The sequence below is a fragment of the Cololabis saira genome, chromosome 13 (assembly GCF_033807715.1).
Source record: "Cololabis saira isolate AMF1-May2022 chromosome 13, fColSai1.1, whole genome shotgun sequence".
Classification (NCBI taxonomy): domain Eukaryota; kingdom Metazoa; phylum Chordata; class Actinopteri; order Beloniformes; family Belonidae; genus Cololabis; species Cololabis saira.
The window spans coordinates 22,105,671-22,130,491 of record NC_084599.1 but is presented as its reverse complement, the minus strand read 5'-3'; the positions used below and the strand labels follow the sequence as shown (position 1 = coordinate 22,130,491).

General features: G+C 39.4%; 2 protein-coding genes across 4 annotated transcripts in view; one reads left to right on the top strand and one right to left on the bottom strand.

Moving 5' to 3' along the window:
- Positions 1–6,882: 6,882 nt before the first annotated feature.
- On the top strand, positions 6,883–16,893 carry ncln (nicalin). 3 transcript variants are annotated; one of them, XM_061738294.1, is made up of 15 exons: positions 6,883–7,144; positions 9,463–9,653; positions 10,397–10,538; positions 10,706–10,800; positions 11,696–11,776; positions 11,948–12,051; positions 12,489–12,577; positions 12,794–12,933; positions 13,305–13,531; positions 14,822–14,909; positions 15,006–15,044; positions 15,353–15,516; positions 15,702–15,755; positions 15,971–16,049; positions 16,258–16,893. In XM_061738294.1, exons 1-15 carry the CDS (start codon positions 6,970–6,972, stop codon positions 16,318–16,320), a joined length of 1,731 nt encoding a protein of 576 aa, XP_061594278.1. In that variant the 5' UTR covers positions 6,883–6,969; the 3' UTR covers positions 16,321–16,893. The 3 variants fall into 3 exon arrangements, with proteins under 3 accessions (XP_061594278.1, XP_061594279.1, XP_061594277.1); XM_061738295.1 differs by having other exon boundaries at positions 10,394–10,538; positions 13,305–13,483; XM_061738293.1 differs by having other exon boundaries at positions 10,394–10,538.
- Positions 16,894–18,290: 1,397 nt separating this feature from the next.
- The window catches only part of cers1 (ceramide synthase 1), a 42,311-nt gene continuing 35,780 nt past the window's right edge, over positions 18,291–24,821 (bottom strand). Inside the window, exons 5-7 of the mRNA XM_061738296.1 lie at positions 24,655–24,802; positions 24,382–24,542; positions 18,291–22,162 (exon numbers count right to left, since the gene is read on the bottom strand). Coding sequence (XP_061594280.1) covers positions 22,120–22,162; positions 24,382–24,542; positions 24,655–24,802 — 352 coding nt within the window. The 3' untranslated portion in view covers positions 18,291–22,119. The remainder of the gene's footprint in view (positions 22,163–24,381; positions 24,543–24,654; positions 24,803–24,821) is intronic.

The window sequence follows — 24,821 nt, the reverse complement described above, 5'->3', positions numbered from 1 at the left end:
ATTTCCATGAAGCCAAGTTCATTACAATAACAACTCCGGCCCACGCTGCATGCTTCTAACCTGCTGCAATTTGTTTGTTTTTTTGTTCTTTTTTATTAGGGTGGCTGAGAGGCAGCTTTGCGCTCGGCTGAGCGAGGGAGGAGGGAGAAGGTCAGAGGGAGTCTGGCATGCACAGACATCCATTGTGATGCACCAATTGGGCAGATGAAAACATGACAGGGATTTACAGGCGCGGAGTGCCAGGCCTACACAGCCTTGGAAAAATCAGGGTTAGTCTGATGAACATGCAAAAGGGCCTTAAAGGAATGCTGAAATGCGGAAGGTAAAAGACTGCCTCGATTATGACCATGAACATTTTGGAAGGGTGGAAGAAACTTCAGAATAAAATGTAACCTTTTTGAATGAATAATGACTTGGTACCTTTTGTGCCAGTACCAGATAGATTATGTTTATTGTTATCAATGCCTTAAGTGACTGCACATGTGTAATATGCATCAGCTCACTTTAGAGTAACACAATAATCTGCGTCAGGACTACTTTATCCACACTGTTTAGCAGATGATATACCATTTTTAACTGTATTACACTGAATTACAGAGTAACATAGACTGTCATCATCTATCTTTTTGCAACAGCAACAGAAAAAAATTGAACTGCATGTTCCTGTTTTATGACGAAAGGCAGGCAGACAAGGCCAGTGGATGTGCAGTGAACAGAATGGAGACTTAAATAGATAGAAATGTACCTCCAGAGGTCATGAAGGCCAAAGCTGAGCTGGAATGAACACTGCAACAAACAACATTTTCACAAACCCAATGTGTAAGTTGTGTCAGTACTCTTTCTAAGAGCCCGACAGAGGTAACAGGCTTCCCATCATGATGTGTAGATTCCCAGCGTTATGCATAAGGTGATTGGCACATGCATTTCACGTAAAGAACACACCCATGTCTCCATTCATGAATTTCTCTCTGTCACGCCCCTTAAATGTACAGTTCACAGAGTACTGAAAGTGGTTCATGACTCATGTAGCTCTTTCACAAGCCTTGAGTTCCCAGTTTGCCACATATACTACGGTTGCATGCTTGCATAGCATTGGAGGAGCACTCGAGTAAAAAAAAAAAAAGAATGCTTATAAAATTTGTGGATTGCAAAAGTGGAGCTGTGAATGCATTGTTGATTCAGAGATCAGGGACAATGTGCACTTTACTCTTGTGCAATATTTCTGACAAAGCTGTAAGTAAACCACAGAAAATACCAAACGGGTGCGTTTAAAATATGTTATGATTCACAAACAAGAGTGAGAGCAAAAAGGGAGAAAAACAAGAAAGCAAAAGCCTGGAAAAAGAAACACTGAGATATAGGCTACTGTACGATTTAATGGGAAGCATAAAGCAAGACAATAAGGAGAGGAGGTGGACCGGATCCACAAGCCAGAATGAGCGAGCATCTCTGAAAGTGGATATGAAGGCAGATGAGCCACACCAACCTCCTCTGACTGCATTAACAAAACCTAATGGAACAACTGGCTCCAAGAGGCCCGCTCATCCATTATCTGACTGTTGCCCTGCACAACCAAAGAGGCTCACAGTCTCGGCGGGTGCAACTCAGTAGTCGCACGCGATATTCTTGCTTTCCCTTTGTCTTATTTCCACCAGCCCTAATGAAAATGAACTGGTACATTAATTGTCTGGTGTATGAAGAAACCAGGGGGAGATTGCTTCCTCCAGCTCTGTGGCAATAAACTATTTCAAATTAGAGGACAAGGAGAGGAAGAGGATGGTCGCGTGTCATACTGAGAGTCACACACATGATTCATTTGCATCGCACAAACAAGCACAGTGTAGATTTAACATGAAGCTAGAACGTACACGTACAAGTGTTACTACTGAAGTATCAATGAATGTAAAGAGTTCTTAATAATTTTATTTTTTAAAATCCTGGTAAAGCAAATTTTACAAAGAAAGCCGTTATCCTATGTGTCAGACACACGGCGTTAAAACATCTTACATAACTGAATAACCGTGGAGACCAACTGTTCAGCAGTTTCAAAAGATTTCCTGTTCAAGATTTCTTTGGAAAAGGAAGAAATTGCATGTGTCACAGAGTAGGAATTCAAGCAGACTGGACCCATAGCACTGAAATGTAATGAATTGGTCTACTTCGCCTCAAATTTGGCCATGGCCATTTGCTGTGTATCTGATAACTAGTCAGTCGTTGTGCTTTCATCAGGGAAATGCCAATTACGTTGATTTGGGAACTGGCAGAACTCAGAGGAATATTGGGATGAAGAAGAATCAGATTCATGTTACTGGAAGCAACATTTAAGGAGAGCTACACGCCATGTCAGAGAATTAAACACATGTTTGATGGATTAATGGGCCAAGTAACCATCTTGTATGTACATATACACTTTATAAACTAACAACTTTGTTGGGTACACACCAGTTGTACCTAATAAAGTGGTCGGCGAGTGTAGTTACTGAGTTTATGAGGAACAAATGCTGCACTGTGCAGGCAAGAGAGCGTTGCACTGCTTGTTTCTGGGTGGTCTTCCCTTGAGTTACTATCTATTGTTGCTTGACATAGAGATATTGTAGTTTTATATCGTATCATAATAGAATAGATTACTGGAACTGTCAACAATACTGGTTCCCCAGGGATTTGTGGTCATGAGATGGCACAGCAGTAAGATGTGACACGTTCCTGAAGTGGAAATCCCTGCCTAAGTGTACTTGCAAAAACCATTGTCAGTATGATTCTGATGAGTTTTGAAGCAATGTTGGACCAAGATCCAGACAAACTAGCTTGAAATTCAAAACACAGTTCAAAACTCTGTATGCAGAAGTATCTGTAATAGTTCAGGAGTGCATTAGTTAACACTGCATGCGTTATTTACAGACTGTTGTTAAGAGAAGCGGTAATGCAACACCGTGGTTAACACGCCCCTGTCCTAACTTATTTTTGAAACTTTGTGCTTGCATCAAGTTCAAAATGAACTGCATTTTTAAGAACAGGAAAAGGAAAAAGAAAAGAAAAAATCTCAATTTCAACATTTGCTATGTTGTCTGTTTACTGATTTGAAGTAACTGCAGAGGAAATCATCACTTTGTAATATCATGAGCCCATACACGTTTATCCATCAAACAAGATCTTTTATTTCTCATCCTTCTGCTAATTTACATGGGAATCATAGACGGTGGGCTCATAAAGAGTGAGCACATTAGCTGTTATAATGTTTTTCACAAGAGAGACCACCATCATGCTTTGATAGTGGCATGAAGATCTTTAACCAACGAGCACTCCCTCTTAGAGTGCTATTCAGTGGCTCTCACCTTGGAGCAACTCGCTGTGGCCCGTGTTTGAGCAGTGGTGAGAACATGACAGCATCCTCTGAGAATGGAAAGAAGCAAAAAAAGAAAACAAGGGGGGGTTTGTGGGTAGGACGATAATCTCTAACTAATCCATGGTACTTAACCTGACACAAACTGACTACATCCTTTGTGTGGCTGCACAGAGAAAGTGTTTCTCAGTGGCCCGGAGCTGGGACTAAAGCAGGCCTGATTCAGGACATTCCCAGGAACACTGGGAAGTTCTGAGGTCACTGAAGAGCCCATGCATGGACTGTGTGTGTGTGTGTGTGTGTGTGTGTGTGTGTGTGTGTGTGTGTGTGTGTGTGTGTGTGTGTGTGTGTGTGTGTGTGTGTGTGTGTGTGTATCACCCAGTCTCCACATCTTAAAAAAAAAAAAATTGTACAAGAAGATGAAAAATGTGACCACGTTCACTTCTCCTGAGCCACTGATTGAGCTCCAGTGACCATGTGACAACGGGATGTTATGAATTTTGTGGAATTAGACTCATGTGATGTGACTGCTGCCGGCCGTGCCGCTCACGCACCGACCACACAAGACCATTATTTTCCCCTCTGAACAAATGTTCCTTTCTGCTTTTGTCTTGAGCAGCTTGTTTTCCTTCAAGCAGACAGTGGGTCATGTCAGAGGATCTCCAGATGATAATTTCTCAGTAATGTGAAATCATTACAATGAGATTCAACATCCATGCTAAATTGGCTTTGTGCTTTGTGTGCTGCCTGCAGTCCTTTCACCAGCCTGGGCATGGATTACTCATACTACAGGAAATAATGACGCCAAGGTCCATTAAGTGGGATAGCAGAACATCATATCAGCATTAATCTCCCACTTAGCAGAGCAGCCCCAGGAGAGCGAAGAAGATGGAGGGCAGAAGAGAGAGTATATAGTTTTCACCACTTCCCTGCTTGACTTTTCATTTTTAATAACTTTATTCTGCGAGGTAAAGTTTTGCTCAAAATATTTTTTTTTATTTTGCTTACTCATTTTTCCCAGACGACCACAATCTGGCCAAATCCTTCGGTTTTCAAATGTTTAGACCTGTTTGGCAGACAATAGCACACAATCATTTGCAAGTCATGTTTTCATTATTCTTTAAAGGTTTATCTGCAGTTACACTTCACTTTGATTTGTGTAGCGCTACTTCCAGTACACCAACAACACCTTGCCAAAACTGTTCACAGATAGACAAAGACAACCGTTTTTTTTATGCCAACTAAATAACTGTTTATGAAGCATGAACAGAACACATACATCACACAAATAAATGATCAATGATAGAAGAGGAAGAGCTAATTAAAAAAAAAAGCTTTAGTGCAGCTGCATGCAATCTTTCTGGTTCTAATATTTCTGTTACTGTGAATAGTTAAGTGATTTGAATTAGACCGAATGTTTTGGAAATAACAAAGGAGATGACCCTGAACCAAAAGTTTTATCAACATCTCCTTTAAAAAATATTCTAGTTTGTAAATGCTTATAGCCATCTTGGACAGTTTAATTTCTCATATGGACGATTTTCAATCATTTTTTTGTGGAAAATTGGGGTTCAAATTCAGATGTTCAGCTGTCTTGCATGCACTGCTGTTTGCAAGGCTATTCATCCATTTTAGATGATGATTCTTTTGGCCACTGCAAAACAAGCATAACTTTTAGCTTCGGTGTCTCAAAGGAAGAATCATTAACCTGTTGTTGAAACCAATTTATCTTCATCAACCTTTCTTTAGACAGAATGGTGGCCGACTTCAAAGTCTGCTCTTTTTCTTTCCTTTACAGCTGATCAGTCTTTTATTCATCTATGCATGGCCTTAACTTTACACCTTCAACAGTCACTTCATTATTCACAGTGGCAGAAATGTGGTTTCCATGACAGTTTTTCATTAGGGTACATCACATTTCATGTAAAATTCGGCGGTGAATAAATCTGTGGCCAATAAAAATCAATAAAATTAAATACTTTTTGAAACAAAAGCAAAAATGTTACAGACCTCCTCATGTACACAAATGTTGGCAAACAGTAGGCTACATTTATTAGTAGTCGTACGTTTTCTCCGAAATAATGCACCTATTATCTAACAATTAGGTAAGTAAATATATAAATAAACCTACTTTAGCAATTTTTCCCTATAGCTAGACAAAGAGGCACAATATTAACAAACTCCAGATTAAGATAGTGCTTCTATCTTACAAAGAACTGGTCTACTGGTCTACAAAGCACTGAATGGTCTTGGACCAAAATACATGCTGGATCTGTTAGTTCCCTATGAAGCTCCCAGACCCCTGAGGTTCATCTGGATCTGGTTTGTTATGTGTCCCAAGAACCAGAACCAAGCAAGGTGAGGCAGCGTTCAGTTATTCTGCTCCTCACCGGTGGAACAAACTTCCAAAGTTGGAGGTCTGCTCCAACTGTCAGCTCCTTTAAATCAGGGCTACAAACATTACTGTTTACTGAAACGTACTCTTAAATTAAATACTTACCTGCTGTACTCTACTGCCACTTACAACATGTGCTTTTTTATTATTTTACCTCTTTTCTTATCACCTTATTTCAATGTATTTGTTATTAACTGTTTAATTGTGTCTTTGCACTTTGAATTACCTTGTGTTGAATTGTGCTATACAAATACACTTGCCTTGCCTTTTTAACAACTTGTGCTTTTTATTATTTTATCTCTTTTCTTTATCTCTTATCATTTTATTTACTGTTTAATTGTGTCTTGCTGCTTTTAATGTTGATGTAAAGCACTTTGAATTACCTTGTGTTGAATTGTGCTGTACAAATAAACTTGCATTGCCTTTTTAACTTGTGCTTTTTATTATTTTACCTCTTTTATTATCATTTTATTTACTGTTTAATTGTGTCTTGCTGCTTTTAATGTTGATGTAAAGCACTTTGAATTACCTTGTGTTGAATTGTGCTGTACAAATAAACGTGCCTTGCCTTCATCTGAATTTAACACTTTGATAATTGTATTTTTCAATCAATTCAGTAACTATTAGACATCAATTTCCACCCTAGTTTCTATGGTTTCCGTGGTTTCTATTGTACAGTTTAAGATTAAGATTCCCAGAATATTCAAATTTTTTGAGATAGGATATTTAAGTTTTCTTAAACTGTAAGCCATGATCAGCAATATTAAAATAATAAAAGGCTTGCAATATTTCAGTTGATTTGTAATGAATCCAGAATGTATGATATTTTTGTTTTTGTAAGTGCATTACAGAAAATCACAATATTCTAATTTTCTGACACAGTCCTGTACAGTCTCTCGGTGCAGCGCGGGCGCCATCTAACGTTAAATAATTTACCAATTTGTATTTATAGGTGTTCTAGCAGATGCCTGTCCAGTTTATTTAAACCTCACACATATACCCTTTCTAATATTACTCTAAATAATCATATAGCCTTTGTTACATATTAAACCCAAGTCACATTCTTCAGAAACCCCCACCAGCGTTATATTCCTATGATAGAGTAATATATTCCGGGGCAGAGGGGGTCCAGTCCTCCGCCTGAGCAGAACCCGCTCCTGCTGCTGTCAGTGTGAGCAGTGACAGCTGAATCTCAACCCAGTCCTTCTGCTGTACCATACACACAATCGCCAACATGTTCGAGGAGGCCAGCGAGGTGTTCGACAACATGTTCAAGTCGTCGTTCCCCCTGACGTTCATCGTGTTCATCCCCGCGGTGCTGATCCTGGTGTCGCCCCTGCCGGCCGAGGCGGCGCACGAGTTCACGGTGTACCGAATGCAGCAGTACGACCTCCAGGGACAGCCCTACGGTGAGCCGGGCTGCTCCGCTCCGCGGGCTGGGGCTGGACGGGGTTACTGGTTGTGTATGCATGGCTTGTTTCAGGAGTTTGTTGTCGTTTACAGCGACCATTAAAGGCTGATTTATGGTCCGCGTTAAATCGACGCACAGGTTACGCCGTAGGGTACGGCGTAGCGTGTGCGCGTCGCCGCGTAGGCTACGGCTTACGCTCTGCGTCAGTGTAACGCGGGACTATAAATTAGCCGTAAAGCGTTTCAGTGACAGGACGGAGGCTAACTAGCTGCTAACGTAGCCTAGCTCTGCTAGCACTCAGGTCGTTTTGTGACACCGAAACAGCGTCGTTTCTCCTTTAATCTTTGATTTTTGATTTGATTTTTATTTTTGTACATGTAAAAAAAACAACACTTCAAGAGAAGTTAAGAAAACAAAACAACAAAACAAAGAATTCCACCCTTTAACACTTGATATCTTAATTTACATGTGCAAAAATGAGTAGGAAGAAGTGTAAACGTATTTAATCCTACCCCCATTCACATAAATACTCACACACTGTACTCACACTGCTAAATAACAGTATTATTATTATTATTATTATTATTATTATTATTGTTATTACTATTATTATTATTTTTATAATTATATACTGTAATTATATTCACACACATACCTATACATACATACACATAGTTGAATATTTCTATATATTTGTACCCCCATGCCCATATAAATATTTATATAAATATACTTATTTACACCATACTATGGCATCTGCTCTATAACTATGTATATATCTACTTACACACACACACACATATATATATACCTCTACATACGCATACACCCATACATACGTCCTACACACATATATATATATATATATACACACACACACACATGCATGCATACATACACATATAATTAGCTGCCAATTTCTGTACATAAATATAAAAAAATCTACTCATTCACCCAATAGTGTTTATTATATATATAGTATATACTATTACTATTTTATATATATATATATATATATATATATATATATATAATAGTGTTATCTGCAAGCCCCTAAATTCTTGCTGTCAGTCTTAATGAATAAATGTTCTCCTCATTTGCATTCCGATGGAGGTAAATGATAACTATCAGGGATGGCTACCAACACAGGAGAGGGAGGTGGATTCTGTCCTCACATGGACCTGCTGACAGAGACACCCTTCACTCTCCTCTGCTTTTTCATCCTGCTGGCATTAATACTTATTTGTAACGTGTCAAACTGTGTAACAAAGCAGAAAGAAGACTTACAAGAGGATGCTCATTTATGGATACTATTTTGAGGGACAACATCACTAGTTTGATGTACATTAATGTAACCACAATTTAAAAAAAAAAAAAAAAAGGTGGGGGGGTCTCATCTGTTGAAAATGCAAAATTTTAGCTTTAGTCTCTTTAAAGCCCCCATCCGAGACAACCAACGTTCATTTGTCAAAATTTGCAAAGTGCATACTGGTTGGATATCCTGTTTAACATTATAGTCCTTCAGAAATGTATCATATCTTGACATTTACTGTACAGTGAGCGAAAATAACCGAGTCAAATTCCCTGTCCTGTTTGACCGGACTTGGCCAAATAAACATGATTCTGATTCTGATTTGATGCATTAAAAGTGGTTGTAGTGAGGCCAGGTCAGGCACTGCAGTTATTCTCTTTAATCTGCAGCAGCTGGCAACCTCTGTAAAGACACATCTCTTGATTGCCTGGAGGCTTTGTTGGCCTACATGAGGTGGTTTGTTAGTGAAATGATGGGCCATTACTGTTTTTTTTTTTTGTTTGTTTTTTTAAATAAGTTGCATCTTCAGATGGGATTTTTTTTTTATTTCCCTCATCTGGCACGTTATTTTCTAGATCTATCAGTAATCTAAACTATACTCTTGACACCTGCATTGTGTACATATTGTAATAATTCTATTCAACATAATACAAGAAAAAAATTTGTCTATAATGGCTTTGTTACTATGTTTCACTTGATTAATTTGCAAATATTTAGTCGTCTACTGCTAACAACATAACTGACCACCACAGAGCAGAGTATTGCTTAACAATGTCATAGTAAATCAGAGCGTAGTGTCTTTTCTGCTGATTCATTCAAACGCCACACTTCTTCGAGTACCATGACATAGGCATAAAGCACAAGTGTTAAATGGTAATATCGTTGATAAGCATTGTCTGATAATGATTATTGGTCATGGAAAAACAACTACAACAATATTCATGAACAATACACTATCTAATCTTAGACTCAAAATTCACAAATATTGTGTCTTATTTCTTTAGGTACCAGGAATGCCATCCTGAATACGGAAGCCCGCACTGTGGAGGCAGAGGTACTAAGTCGTCGCTGTGTTATCATGCGGTTAGCGGACTTCACGTATGATAAGTACCAGAAAGCCCTGCGGCAGTCAGCGGGGGCTGTGGTCATCATCCTGCCCAAGAACATGTCTGCTATGCCACAGGACATAGTACAGGTAACAGCGTACTCTAATGCTTAAAGTCACGATGCAACAATGCTTTGACTCTCTGTTTGACTTAAGGTTCCTTGTTTTCATGTAAAATGCCAGAGTAAACTTGGCTTTGGGAATCAGTTATTTATCCAACCATTTCTCTCCATCCAAAAAACACTCGCTTGACCTAAATGTCATACTGAAGGCTGCGGCAGTGCTGGGAACAGAGACGAAAGTGCTGCAATCCACAGTTTATTTAACAGGCCCAGCTTTGATTCCTTTTCAATTAGTAAGATTCAAAAACAGATTCTGGGGGGAAATTGTGACAAAGCCAAGAGATTTAATATTGGGTCTCGAAGTTCATGTCCTGACTAATTAAACCTTCCATGCTGAGTGGGCATTTTCCAAAAAGATGCATTTGATGGGTTGTTCTTTTTGTTGCATGGCTTACAAATTTCTCCTGAATTATTGAATGAACGGACATATTTTTTCTTGACAAAATAATAGTAAAAGAACAAATAGTTTACAGTATTTGTAAAGCAGTTAGCTTCTTCTCATTGTTCTTAACATAGATGTTATGTATGTCATGCAGGTGAGAAGTTACTATATCAGATTGTTTTCTTTCACTTTGAATCACCTTGTTGTTGAATTGTGATATAGAAATAAACTTACCTTGCCTTACAGTTCATTCTGATCAGCGCCCCACCAAATGGACGCGTCTTATCTTATTAAATCCCCCGCTCTTCACTTGTTATCCTCTGTAGCAGTTCATGGAGTTGGAACCGGAGATGTTGGCTACTGAGACCATCGTCCCGGTCTACTTTGCCATGGAGGATGATGAGCTACTGTCCATCTACACTCAAACCCTCACCTCCTCCTCCACACAGGGCTCCTTATCTGCAGCTGAAGGTAGACTTGAAGCCTGCCCACCTGACCTGCATCATACACAGAACTCAAACTAACACGACTCAAATGTTAGATTTTTTAGCCAGACAAAACACAATAGATGGAATATCAGTTAATTCATGCAGTGTGTAAGGCTGTGTTTTTTTTGTGTGTTTTTCTCCCCTCTGTAGTGCTAGTTCATACAGCCACAGCCAATGGCTTTCAGATGGTGACCAGTGGAGCTCAAAGCAAAGCCGTCAGTGACTGGGCCATCACCAGTTTGGAGGTGAGACGGCAAATTGAAATCAGAGACTAGAAATGGAGCAACTCACTGAAACACAGAGGCTAGGTTGTAGTGGAAATATTATTTTTTATATAGTCAGAGTGTTTGCTTTTCATTCATCTGTTTTTCTAATCGAGGTGTAAGTTTTAGTTTTAGCAGGGATGATCTAAATAAATCAAAAACATTATTTATAAAGCACTTTAACATGCCATAAGGCAACCAAAGTGCTATACAGGTAAACAAAAATGCAACAAATAAAACCACGAGATACAAATAAAAGCAATAAGCAAAGTCACCAAGATAAAGAATAAAAAGACAATGCAAGGACTGGCCTACTGACCATGCTCGCTGGAGTTAAACGCCAGTGTAAAAGAAGACTCTTTAAAAGAGGGTAAAAGTTTTCAGAGTTAAATGAAATCACCTTCTCTATTGACTTCACTGTGTAGCATACAGACCCTGACCCGTACCACTAATCCAGGTGTTTCATCTGGGAGTTTGGGGGCTGATAAATGCTTTATACCTAAAAAACACTAATACACCACAAAAAACAATTTAAAACGGATTTTGTGTTGACTTGGCCGGAGAACAGAGCTCCACAGTTCAGCTCTGTCAGCACTTTTTGTTTTGGAGGATTTAAATTCCTGAACAAAAACCCTTGTGTGTTCTTAAAGCTGTGCATCTGAGCAAATGGGATTATTTTAGCTCGATTCAACAATTATGTCAACCAGTGTTTGGAGTTTCTCTACCGAGGGATTTTACTAAATTCCTAGTAAAACTGTTCCTTATCAGCTCTTTAAATGTTCATAGAAATATGTTGAAGGCTTTGATAGAAACTAGAAACATTTTTGATATTTTTCTAGACTCTTGGTTCATTTTCATCATTACTTTTTTAAACCAGGGTCGTTTGGCTGGAGTCGGAGGAGAGGACCTCCCCACTATTGTTGTCGTGGCTCATTATGATTCCTTTGGTGTTGCCCCTGTAAGTTACCTCCTTCTGCTTTCTGCTGTTTGTCATCTGTTCCAACTTTAAGACATTCTGCTGATGTTGCAGCTGAAATATTTTGCCTTCAAATATCAGAAAATATTTGGGTTAATAGCTAATTATTGTTAAAAAGATGTCAAAGTGATGAGACGGTGTTGTTGTGTCCAGTGGCTGTCATACGGCGCCGACTCGAACGGCAGTGGAGTGTCCATGTTACTAGAGCTGGCTCGCCTCTTCTCCAAGCTCTACACCTACAAGAGGACGCATGCTGCGTAAGTCAAGAGGCCATCGCTCATCTCAGCTTGATGGAGTTTTCTTTTCTGTCTTTTTTTACCGCTATTTATGAAGTACGTTATCTTGTGAACTCGTGAAACAACTGTGGATAAGTTAAAATAACTAATTTAGCATATTTTGTACATATTTGGGCGAGCATAGGCACCACCCTAAAATGATGCACTTCACTTTAAATCTAGCTTAAATCAAAGTTACACCACTTCCAATTTTTAACAATGGGTAAAAATTTGGAATACGGTATTACCATATTATCTTTCACTCAACTCCCATCAGAGACATTTCCACATTTGGTTCATTCTCATGTTGAAATCCTTTTTTGTTTGAGGAATCCTCTTCTTTAATTTTCTCTCTACTTCTTTATTTGACAATTTTAGTCACTTCATCTCATGTGAAAATTGTGTTTTTGTGTTTTCAGGTACAACCTGCTGTTCTTCCTCTCAGGTGGAGGAAAGTTCAACTATCAGGGTACAAAACGCTGGCTGGAGGACAACCTGGACCACACAGGTGCTGTAATCCCAACATCTACCAGCAGAGGGATAAAACAATGTTCATGCAGCTCAATTCTTAATGCAGTTCTCACATCTGATTAGGAAACACCATTTGTTTCTAGTCTTTAAAGTAGAACACAAAGTCTATAAATCAAGTAGACAGAAGAGAAAACTCTGGAGCAGTGTTTTTATTTCATCTGTTCATATTTGTCATTTTCCCCTTTCTTGACAGACTCCAGTTTGTTGCAGGACAACGTAGCCTTCGTGTTGTGTCTGGACACTCTGGGCAACAGTGACGCGCTGCACCTCCACGTGTCCAAACCCCCTAAAGAGGGAACCCCTCAGTTTGCACTGCTCAAAGAGCTGGAGACGGTGGGAGACCCAGACACTTGACGTTTAAATTACAGACAAAATATGTTGAAATAAACTTCTCTTTTTGAAAATGTCTTTTAAACTACAACTCAGTGTTCAAACCCATTTCACACTGCAGAAGTTTTTATTTAGTTCTTAAGGTGCATCATGTAAGTTTGAAACATGAGCAGTTTTGATCATTGATAAAGTTCCTTGTTTCAAATTATTGTATTTGTTTGCTAGGTTTTAACTATTAACTAATTATTTTATTAAATAACAACATTCTAATATATTTTTACTTACTAAAATTAAAATCCCAGAACCAAGTGTGGATGTAGATTGTGTATTAATGCCGTTCAGTTTGAATCATACTTGTCCTCACTGTCTTCCAGGTGGCTATGACTCAGTACCCAGAGGTCAAGTTCTCCATGGTCCACAAGAAAATCAACCTGGCCGACGACATGCTGGCCTGGGAACACGAGCGCTTCGGGATCCGCCGACTGCCAGCCTTCACTCTGTCCCATCTGCCCTCTCACCGCTCGGCTCAGCGCTCCAGCATCATGGACGTGCGGTCAGTGTCCCTCTCCTCTCGCCACGGAGCGGGAGAGCCCCCTGCTGGGTGGGTTCATTGCTGCAAGTCACTTCCAACATAAAAAGAAGAGTTGCCATTTTAGTTCCCTTTTGCTGTCTTTCATGTTTACACTTTTGCTGTTCTCGTTTCATCTCTTCTTTCATAATGATGCGCTGTTGGATTTATGAGGTTTAGAATTTGATATCTCCTCAGTGTGCATCTCCCACCTTTTGTGGTTTTGTCTCCAGTAGTTATTCCTTTTATGTTGACTTCTTTATATTTTCTGTATAATTTTGTTGTTTTAGATTTCTTTTCCATACAGGAAAAAAAACAGTTTGAGAGCTTATTTATACTGACTGCAATTAAATAATGTTTCACTGCAAGTATATTCAATATGAATATATATTTTTACTTGCATTTCCACATGCACATATAAACGTGACCTTTGATACTCTGCATGTTCATCCATCCCAGCTCTCTCTGTGTGAAAGCCGAGTGTACACCTAGGTCAGGTCACCTCTTTGAGTCTGAGTGTGCCGTTTGCAAATCTGAACATTTTGTGAGCTGCTTGGGCTCGATTTCCTGGGTGAAACCTAAGCTAAAAGATGTGAGACAAGTTTTCTTGTGGCCAGTCCCAAATGCAGCAACCCCCTGCAACATCCACGTCCTTGATACAGAAATTGCAAATCGTATATAGTTAAACAAAAGTAGTCTCTGTTCACCAGGTCAAATATGAAAACTTTTGCTAAACTACCAACAAAAAAGGGTTTGTGAATATATTCCTGTATATTTTCTGTCATCTCCGCTCCGTCCTTCTCTTTTGGCCATAAAGGTTTTTTTTTTAATACTTTGGATGTTGCTGAACTCTTACTTCAGTTGGGATTGGCCAATAAGAACATGTTTTACACCAAGGAAGTGAGCCAAGCAACTCGCAAAAAAAGAAATTGGTTGTAATAAATTAGGATTCCCAAAGGAAACTTGGAAAATTTCAACCTTGCATTCAAAACCTTTGAAATGAGAAGAACAAAAATATGAATTTACAAAATAAAACAAGTTTTTGTTTCACATTCACACAAATACACATTAATTTTATATGCAGTAAAACATTATTTATTTGTAGTTTGTACAGTTTTACATCCAAACTGTTTTGATTGGAAGTTTTTTTTAACAAATAATTGCAGATTAACAAAAACGACTACATAATGTTCTACCTTGAAGTCCACCTTTATGATAACATTCTTTTGTTTCTGCCCTCACTCTTCTATGTTCCTCAGTGTTCCTGGTTTCTGAAGTGTTGCCTCTGCTTGAACTGTCTACAAACGTGTTTGTCTCTCACAGGCCTCATGTGGACGTGAAGAAGCTTGGCAGGAACACCAAGGTGCTAGCAGAAGCGCTGGCCCGGGTCATCTACAACCTCACAGAAAAGGTGCAGAAAGTAATGCACTGCTGTGAAACTATTTGTTCGGCCTGGTTTCTGCTAATAAACTTATATAACTTTGTTGTTGTTGTTCTTTCATACAAGGGAGCACCTGGAGACATGCAGATTTTCACAGAACAAATGGTATGTTTTTCAGACATCTTATTGTCACACAAAATCATAACTTTTTCTCTGAATGAATGAGAAAACATGTCTTAGTTATTTTATAGCGTAAACTTATGCCTGTCAAACATCTCAGGGCTGGTTAGGTTAAGCTATAATTGACACAATTTTATATTTACGAAAAAAAACGGCTTCAGTCTGCATTGAGTGGACATTTATATATTTGTAGTTTTCCTTACATATGAATTTTCATCATATAGTTTGATCTCTGGAGAGCGCTGTGCTCATACAGCATCTGTGTCGTGACAAACGTTTGTGTGTAACGTCAGAAGGTGCAGGAGGAGCATCTGTCAGCAGTCGTGGAGTGGCTTACAGCACAGCCCCGAGCTGCACAGCTGGTGGACAAAGACAGCAGCGTCGTCTCCACCCTGGAGTACCACCTCGGCCGCTACCTCAAGGATGTCAAGAGACATTATGTGAAAGCTGACAAAAGGTAAATAAAAAAATAAATAATTTTTTTTAAATAAATTAAAAGCAAGCAAAACAAATTTTTATTGTGATAATTTTCCCTCTGATCTTGAAGCATTACAATATGTAATTTTGTTGCCATATGCTTTTAGTTGTGATGCTTAAATACCTAGAAAGTATTATCAACACTTCTAACCTTCTCTCCTGCAGGGATCCAGAGTTTGTATTCTACGACCAGCTAAAACAGACCATGAATGCCTACAGGTAGGTCTTCGTGAGATGATTTTGTCATGCTGTATTCATCACCCTGTAAGGTTTTTATCAGCGCTGGTGAAGGTTATTTGTATTTATGCTGTAGATGAGATGTATAAAACATTATTAGTTCTTATATGTGATCAGTGAGAGAGTGTTTTTCCAAGAATATGTTTTTCTGTCTCCTCCTCTCCAAATCTTACTCTGGTGGTTTTCCTTCTTCTCAGAGTGAAGCCGGCTATTTTTGACCTGCTGCTGGCTGTCTGCATCGCAGCCTACTTGGGGATGATGTATCTCGCTATCCAGGTTAGTCAGTGTGTCATTGAGGGTCTCTAAAATTCCTCTGCAGAGCACCACACTCCAGAAATGTGTCTAATTCAATCCGTGGGCGAGTACACCATCACTTTACAAAGAGCAGGAGCAGGTTGTGGTGCTGTTTACTTATTTGACTGTTCTTAGTTTTGTCATATTTGGAAACCCGAAATGATCGCTGTCTTCTCCGGTCTCTCTGCAGAACTTTGGAGTCCTCTACAGTGTCGTCCGTAGAATCACCCAACCCAAGGCCAAGGCCCACTAAGGTGTTTGAATATTTCAGAACCTACTGTACTACTTTCCTCAAATCAAGACACTTTTGCCAGTAAGAATTCAGAAGCTGGACCGAGCTGCTGTTCACACGATGGGTTCAAAACCAGCAGAATCACTTCCATTAACTTCATCCAGATGCACAAACTATGATGTCAGATCCTGTCTTGCTGCCAACATCGTCCATGTGGTCTCATGGACCAGAATTATCAGGAATCATTTTTCTGACATTTTGCAACTCATACAAACGTGTCATCTGGGTTTACTTTATTTTATTATTTGGCTCTTGAGGAATGGTGAGTCTGTCCAAACGCCGGAGGTCTAGACGAAATAGAATGAGTTTTGTGGTGTTGTTTTGTCACTCTTTGTCCTCCCTCTCAGTAGACTCGGAGCCAAACTGATGTGTATTCCATCTGGCAGCTAGGAGTAACGTGTATAAAACAAGTTATGTGTTCAGCTACCTGTTACAGGAAAGCTTCCGATTTTTGTATTTTTTTTCTTTTTTCCTCAGTGCAGTACACACATGCACGTAATGTGCTTTGAAAGAGTTATTGATCTCTTAAATGCACTCACTGCAAACAAAAATAGCCTTTTAAAATGTAGCTCTGGGTTGGCTTCTGGTTATGACATCACCTCTTCAACCCTCTGTGTGCTTCCCAAAAGCAGATTGGGAATATTTAAGCTATAAAAGCTGGGATATGACAACGCAATGTTGAGCTTCATCTAAAGCCTCAAATAGATCTAAACGTACATCTCACAGAAACAACTGCAGCTTGTCTATCAGCTCTTTGAAGTTTAATCCAACAGCTACTTTTATAATTCTCGGTGCATCATGTCATCTTTAGTGGAATTTTATGTCACACTAATGGCTTAAATCAATAAAATTGCATGTCTGACAAATTGCCTTAAAAGGTTTGAGCTCATGTGGTTTCAGGAGCAACGATCCCTCAGTTAACTCTTTCAGAGTACGTTTGAGCATGCTTGAACTGCAGTCTAGAAGAAGAAAAAAAAAAGGCAATAATAAACAGAAATGTATGAAAATTGAATCCACAAGCAAAAACACTGTTTACAGAAAAGCAACCTGTCCACATGAAATGTGAAGACGTGTTGAGGTAATCTTTATTGCTTCACCCGCTAATGTACGAATCTCCCCACTTCACGTAGGTGTTTAGTCATTTTCTTCCCCGTTTGGTTACATCACCTACATCTGTAGTCATGCTTTTTAATGTTGTGCAACTTGCTGTCTTATTTTCACTGCTCCAGTCTTTTTTGTGTTTTTTGTTTGTTTTTTTAGGTCCTCGATGAAAGTACAAAGAATCATAATGGTGATGTGCGTTTATCTGAGGGCAGGTTACTCGAGATCACACTCTGCAAACATCCTCTCTTATCTAATCGGAGCTTGTTTGTTTGCAGTGTAACAAATACATGAACCCCTTTAATCCTTTTTATCTGTAGAAACATGTTGTAATGAATGGGACCTGGGACCTTTTCTGTTTTTTCCTTGAGCTGCAAAGGTGCGACTGTAAAGCCATCACAGCAGTATTTAAACACTGGACGTCTTAAAAAAGGAGGTTGCATGAATATTATTGGAATAACTAAGTTTGAATATCTGAAATACACTTAGATTATACATTTTATTGGATATTTGTGTTAAATGAATACTTTAACGCTGCCTTGATCTTTTCCTCGTTGGTAAATGGTGTTTATTTGCGTTTCTGTTTTTTCTGCATGACCCTGTGTCCCAGTTACCACGGTAACAGTGACGGGACTTTTAATTCACACCACAAGGGGAATAACTGTGGTGCATATGGATTCTAATTTATTGGAGCAGTTTGTTTTCATTTGTGTGCTGAAATGACCCCACCACCCCCACCTGTTTCACCTCATTCATGACACTTGATCTTTGCCATGGAAATACCGGTTGTGATGACAAATAAATGATGAAGAATTAAAGCCAGCCACGTCTTATTTACTGACGGGTTTTATTTCATGAGATACAGAAACAATAACATTGGCTTAATGGTATTAAAACTGTATTATAAAAGAGCAAATACAGGTCTTTATCAAGTAGTCATTTTTTCTTGAAAGTGGTCAAATTCAGTTTGAAAAACTCGGGCTAATGTGTAGAGCTTACAGTGTGCATCAGTGGTCCAAAAATCAATAAAATACATTTTAAAGTGAAAGTTAGATCATGATCCTTCAGTCATTGTCATAGAAAGTCACAAATTCACCCTTTTTAGTTTTGATCTACAAATGAACAATAAAAGTAATACTAATAAATTACAGTGCAATCCAGAAGAGACACTTGCAGGGCGTCTCTGCCCGTCACACTCGAACCAGCTCTCAACTGCAGTGGTCCCCCACTCCCACAAACATTTGCATCAGCTTTTGGTGGACGTTTTGGCACAGTCAAACCATGAATGAAAATACTTTGGATTTTTTTTTTTTTCTTTCTTCTTCTTAACTGTCACTCCCTGATCTTTCCTGCTCCGACCTGCATGTTTGGAACTGGAGAAATGACTACGCAGAGTTGTAGAGATCCATATTTAATGTTCTGCTGATTTCGCACTATCACCTCTGCAGCTGTACATTTTAAAACATGCCACTTTTTTTTCTTCCTTTTCTTTTAAACCCTCCTAATTTACATTAAGTAAATGCAACCAACACGTGGACCCTAACATACTCTCATTTAGACACGCCAGTGCAACTGTAGCCAGAAAGGAAGCCCCGTTAGTTCTGCTGGTGTCCTGCTCAGTCTGCACATGCAGCTTCTGTTCTGGTCTCTCCCTGAGCCTGAAGTATGGGGACTGGAAGTGAGGCAGCCGGAGCCCACAGCAGAAATCTAGCAGATATCTAGCAGATACGCCGCACCTTCTGTGCTGAGTTGCTGTGTTAAACTGTTTTGTTTTTTTTAATTGGCTTGTAGACATCATTTTCTTTGTGTACCAACAAGTAGTGACACTGTCAGAGGTTAAACACCGGATGTGAGTTTGGTTTCATGCAGCTCATTAAAGGCGATTTTATGCTGCGTGTTTCCAATACCTGGAACCAAAGTCTACAAGCAAATGTATCAAAACTCAAAGTGGGAATCGTGTTTTCAGAAAGCCAAATCTTTATGGCTTAGTTTCTTTTATGATGGGAAGTCTGTTCTAAGTTATGATAGAGGTCAGTTTATTGAAAATGTCACTAGACATTAAAAAAAAGTGTTTTGTTTTTTTAAATTAAGTTTTGTGTTTCACTTATTTGACATATAAAATTGATCCAATGTTGCAATGAAACTGCTGATTGATTAAAAACTTCCACAGAAGCCAAATAAAACCCTGAGGTGTGATGAGAGCAGAAACCATAATGTAAACAGTGTAGTCTTATATAGTGGTATTTATAATAACATTGCTCACATCTAGTAGGATTTAGTTGAACATAACATCACATGTGTTTTGTGACGTCTACAAGGTTCGGGCAGCTGGGGAATCTGTTGCACGCCGGACTGTAGGCCGGTGTTCCTCCATCCAGGTCCTCAGGAGTCGCCGCCCCTCATGTTTTATGTTTCCCTGCTTAAACACACCTATGACATGCAGCAAAAGGGGGGGGAGGTGCCCGAGGGCCTGGATTGAAGAACACTGCCCACAGCGGACTTCTGGGATGAGTCACAGCTAATCCAGATTGCAGATCTTTGTGGGCTCGATGCAAATTTCCCCACCCGGTTCAGATGTTGTTCCTCTCATCATATAACTGTGTGTAATCTAGTCTCACAGTTGAACATGATAGCAGCAGGTTGGACGGACGGTGTCAATGACAGTACAGGTGTGCAGGGGCTACAGTTAAATGAGAGGAAACCAGCATTCAGATTAAAACGATTAAATCCAGATGTTCATAATGGAGATGAACAATACTGCTTTTTCGTGGTCCATGAAAATGTGATCTGAGCAGAATACTCCTGACTCATACTCAGCAAAAATACATCCACACATCTGGAATATAAACAGTGCTCTCACAGGAAAAGAGTGGAACAAATAATAAAACAGCAGCAAATCAAAAGGTATATATATATTAAAAAATAAACAACTACAGCGATAATAGAGATTGTTTAATGTAAAATCATAAGCTAGTTTTAATTCCCCGGGACACTGATTTGGGGATGCTGGAAGACAGACAAACAAAAAAAGCTCAGCAAAGACGCTCTCTCCTACGGACTGCAACATCTGCAGCCTGCTCAAGCAGCACAAGCATGCCGTTCATCAAAACAAGAGCTTGAATTTGATCGAGAAGGTGGGAAGAATGGAAACAGCAGCTGTTTTCTTTACACACATGCAGTCAACCAGTGGGCTCATGGGGGAAAAAAATCAAATTCAACAGTTTCCCTTTCTCTGTAGCTTAATTCCACGATTGTTGTTTTTTTTCTTCCTGAATCTGTTTTTCCCTTTCCCCAAATGTAGGCCTCATGTACATGAGTGAGAAGCTCCTCGGTGAGCCACACCTGTTTAAATGGCTCACATTTAAATGCCACAGCAGCGCCTGTCACGCGCTGCTTCTTCTGTTTACATGTTGTGCTCAGTGGCCAGCGCTGCATTAAACAAACCTCCCGTTCAGAGTTAGTTTTAGACATTAAATAAAAACAAAATCACATAGCTGGAGGATTTTCTTGATAAAATCATAGCACATTTCCATAATCATTCCGATTACATGCATTCCTGAATACCATATACCGTAGCATGTGCATACATAATGTTTTATTTTTATCATCTCACAAGTTCAGGGTGTGGGTTCCACTTTTCTATAAACTACGCGGCCCCCCCATCACCCATGAACTAGCTGTAAATATAAACGCCATTCATCTATTCTTTTTTTTTTAAAACAAATTCAATCACGAGGATGACTCTGATACCCAGTCAATCAATTCTAGCTGTTTGCTGTCATTAAACCAGCAATAAGCTTGTATGCTTTCATGTCAGTGCAGAAACAGATGCTTTGCAGCAGATGCTAAGAAGGACAAAAATGCCAACATGTCAACTGTAGGAATGTCAAGGGAACAAGTCAGGGTCATGTGATTCATCAGAGACAAAAGTACAGAGACAAACTCAAAAATAAACCTTTTTTTTTTTTTCGTTTGTTTTGTTTTTTGTTTCTCTAAAAGCCGCAACCACACTCTTCACATCGTAAAACACGCAGACACACAGACACACTCACATGTCTGGCTCCTCATTTCCAACTAATGGGTGCAGGGAGCCAGAGCTGTGCAGCTGTCACCACTAAATTTGTGGATTAGGATGAAAATCGATGCGCGTGGTGCAGCGGTACAGGAGAGCATCATGCTGGCTCTCCTGCACCACCAGTCCTGCTTTCTTTGTTAAACCTTTTCTCCTCGTATGCTAAGCCGAAGAGGAGACTTGGTTGTTTGTTCACCAGGTTGCTACTGTTGCTTCAGTGCAGGCCTAAACCTTTCCTCGCTGTCGGGGCTTCAGGACAGTCACAGTCCCGCTCTCACCCAAACAGGTTGATTTCTTATTTCTATCAAACGTCAACTTGACAACAGTAAGACAGTTGTAATAACATTCACAGTGCTCTAAAAACAAAACGACAGCAAAAAGAAAGAAAGAAAAGAATAAAAGGACAAGAATGAAACTCATTGCACCCTAAATTTCCCCTCCGTTTTTTTTTTGTGGGGGTTTTTGTTGGGATTTTTTTGTGACGCTCTTTGCCTCGGGCCACGTCCTGAACGCAAGCTGTTGAAGGAGGGCGCGTTGTCTTGAGTGTATTAGTAGCCTGGTTCCTGGTGGTGGCGCCAGAGAGCCTGTTATAGATGCTTTTCCTTGGTAACGCCGTTCTGCACGTGCTTCCTGTGAAGAAAGAGACAGGCAAAAGGACAGTGATAAGGAGGACAGTTGGAAGGAGGGAGGGGGGGGGGGGGGTGAGCTCAGCGGGTGGGGAGACGAGCAGATGTTAAGACATTTGGCACAAAGGATATCAGAAGTGTTCAAGGGTGGGCAGATAAGGAGCGCCACATAATCACATCACATCGATCTGCTGCTTGAACAAACTCAGAGGGAGATCTGCTTGTTGTGCATCTTCATGTGACCTTTCTTCAGGTTCAGGAAACATCACCGGCGAAGGCGTCTTAACCCTCTTGGGCAAGTCAGGTCTTTAAATCGGATCAAAGATGTGACATTTCAGGTTTTTCATTTTCAGGTCTGAACCCTGAAGTGGCTGAGTGAAGAGGACACTAGAGGGTTTTTAGGGTCTTCAGAAACGCAGTGGTCAAAGGCTGCGAGATAGCCGGCAGCTGCAGATAGCAGCTGCACGTGGCAGGCAGTCACAAGATTAAAGGCGGCCCCGCAGATAAAGACCCACAGGTTTGGTTTTAGTTAGCATTTTCTGTTCTTAAAGGTCACTTCTGCAATGTGCATTCATCTAACACATGGAGCAGACCCCTGCGGAAATGTGCCATAAAATTGCTTTTAATGTACGCTAGGGCTGGGCGATATATCGAGATTTTAATATATATCGATATATTTTCAAACGCGATATGGTACGAGACAATATCGTTTATATCGATTTAAAAAAAAAAAAAAAAAAAAATTGAATTTTTTTTTTTTTTTTTTTTTTTTATGATTTTGATATAGCTTATTTGGTGACAAATTGACTTGAATGTTTTATTTGAGATTTGCACAAATGTTTTGTTATTTGCACAACTGTCAACCTCAGTGGAAGAGTCTGCCTGTTACTGTCTACATTGTATTAATTGCACAGTGTATTTTAATTTAATTGTTATGCAGGAAAGGGATATTTGTTTTATTTTATTCAAGAAGCATTTTTATTCTCTATATGCAGGCAATTTATTTTTATTTCATTTGTTTTATACATTTTGATATTGTGCAGACCTCTGTTAATAAATGTACCTGTGTGACATTTGGCACGAGGCTTTGTATTAAAACTGACTGTTTTTTTAAGGGTTTGCCTCAGAAAAAAAATGAAGCTAACAAAGATTCTATGCTATAATGCTTCGGGGGAAACCCCAATTATGGCACAGAAAAAATATCGAGATATATATCGAGTATCGCCATTCAGCTAGAAAATATCGAGATATGACTTTTGGTCCATATCGCCCAGGCCTAATGTACGCCAATGCTGCACAGAGTACAAAAGTCATTTTAAAATCTCTATATGATTTGACTGAGAGGTATGTATGGTAAAAATTACAATAACCTTCTGTGAACAACGGTACAGACATGAGTGACGGGTACCTTCATCTGGGACAGTAGCCGCACTGATTACATTGTTAGTTCTGTGCTGATTATAATCAATAAATGTGTTATCAAATATAGTTTGATTACCAGCTACTCATGAAAGTTAGTTACAGTATATATCTGCAACTGAGTAACTGCATAGCCTGATTTACATATCTTTGGGAAGTCAAGTGTTTATATTTGCATATATAAGAACCTTTAGATGGATATAATTATGTTTAATACAAGAGATAAAGTCTTATGTAACAAGATCAGAGTTTAGATTTAAGACACAAACTGTCCACAGAGACTTTCACTGCCTTCGAGAATCACAGGAATCCAGTTTTACCGACCTGAATACACAATCTTGAACATTTTCTGTCATTAACTGTCTCGTCATCTTTGTTTAGTTGCATGATTCTGACAAACAAACCAGCAGGAGCTCTGCTTTCTACCTCCCTGGTGTGTGTGCACCTCTGTTGATGTTGCACAGAAACTAGTCTGTGAAATCAAATTAAAAACATAAAAGGGTGCACTGAATGAGGTCTGTCTTTACGGTGGTTCATTTCTGCATCAAGAATCAGCTGCTTTAAAGTGACGATTAAATGCAGTGTTATTGTGCTTACGTTGGATGCTTTTTATGGAACAAATCCGAACAAATACACTATAATTAATTCTGATTATTTGAAATGTAATTTTTATTTATTTTTTTGCTATAACAGAAATAAATGGGTTTTATTATTTATTTTAGTTTTTATTGGAATTTAATTGATGCTATGCCTGCCACAAAAAAAAACACAAAAAAAAGGATAGAGTGTGAAAGTGCCACTGACCCATGGGCAGCGTTGTGATGTCCAGCATCATCATCGTGTTTTGGTGCCCGAGAGTTTCCGAGCAGCTCTGCTGCAGCCCTGCTGCCGTCCTCGTCTTCATACTCCCTGACATCGTTCACCTCCTTCACCTTTAGCACCTTCACTACAAAAATCACAATAAACTACACACACACACACACACAAGAAACACAAAGAGATCAGACTGTGTGGTTATTTTCCATACAACCAAGCTGTTTTGGGTTTTGGATTAAAGAAAAAAGAACATTTCCTCACCAGGAACCAGTAGATGTTCATGAGCAGCAGGGCGAAGAGAAGAGTGTTGAAGAAGAAGTAGAAGGGGATGTTGGGGACCGACTGGAGGCTGGACACGCATGTCGCATACAGCACTTTCAGTGGGAACCAGTAGAGACGGAACCAGAACCTGAGAGAGAAAAAGACGG

What these genes read in the sequence shown, in the direction of transcription:
- ncln (XM_061738293.1), top strand. Translation starts at nt 6,970, where the DNA reads ATGTTCGAGGAGGCCAGCGAGGTGTTCGACAACATGTTCAAGTCGTCG. An exon ending in TACAAGAGGACGCATGCTGC is followed by an intron (nt 12,052 to 12,488) that starts GTAAGTCAAGAG and finishes TTGTGTTTTCAG; the next exon opens with GTACAACCTGCTGTTCTTCC. An exon ending in TGATGTATCTCGCTATCCAG is followed by an intron (nt 16,050 to 16,257) that starts GTTAGTCAGTGT and finishes GTCTCTCTGCAG; the next exon opens with AACTTTGGAGTCCTCTACAG.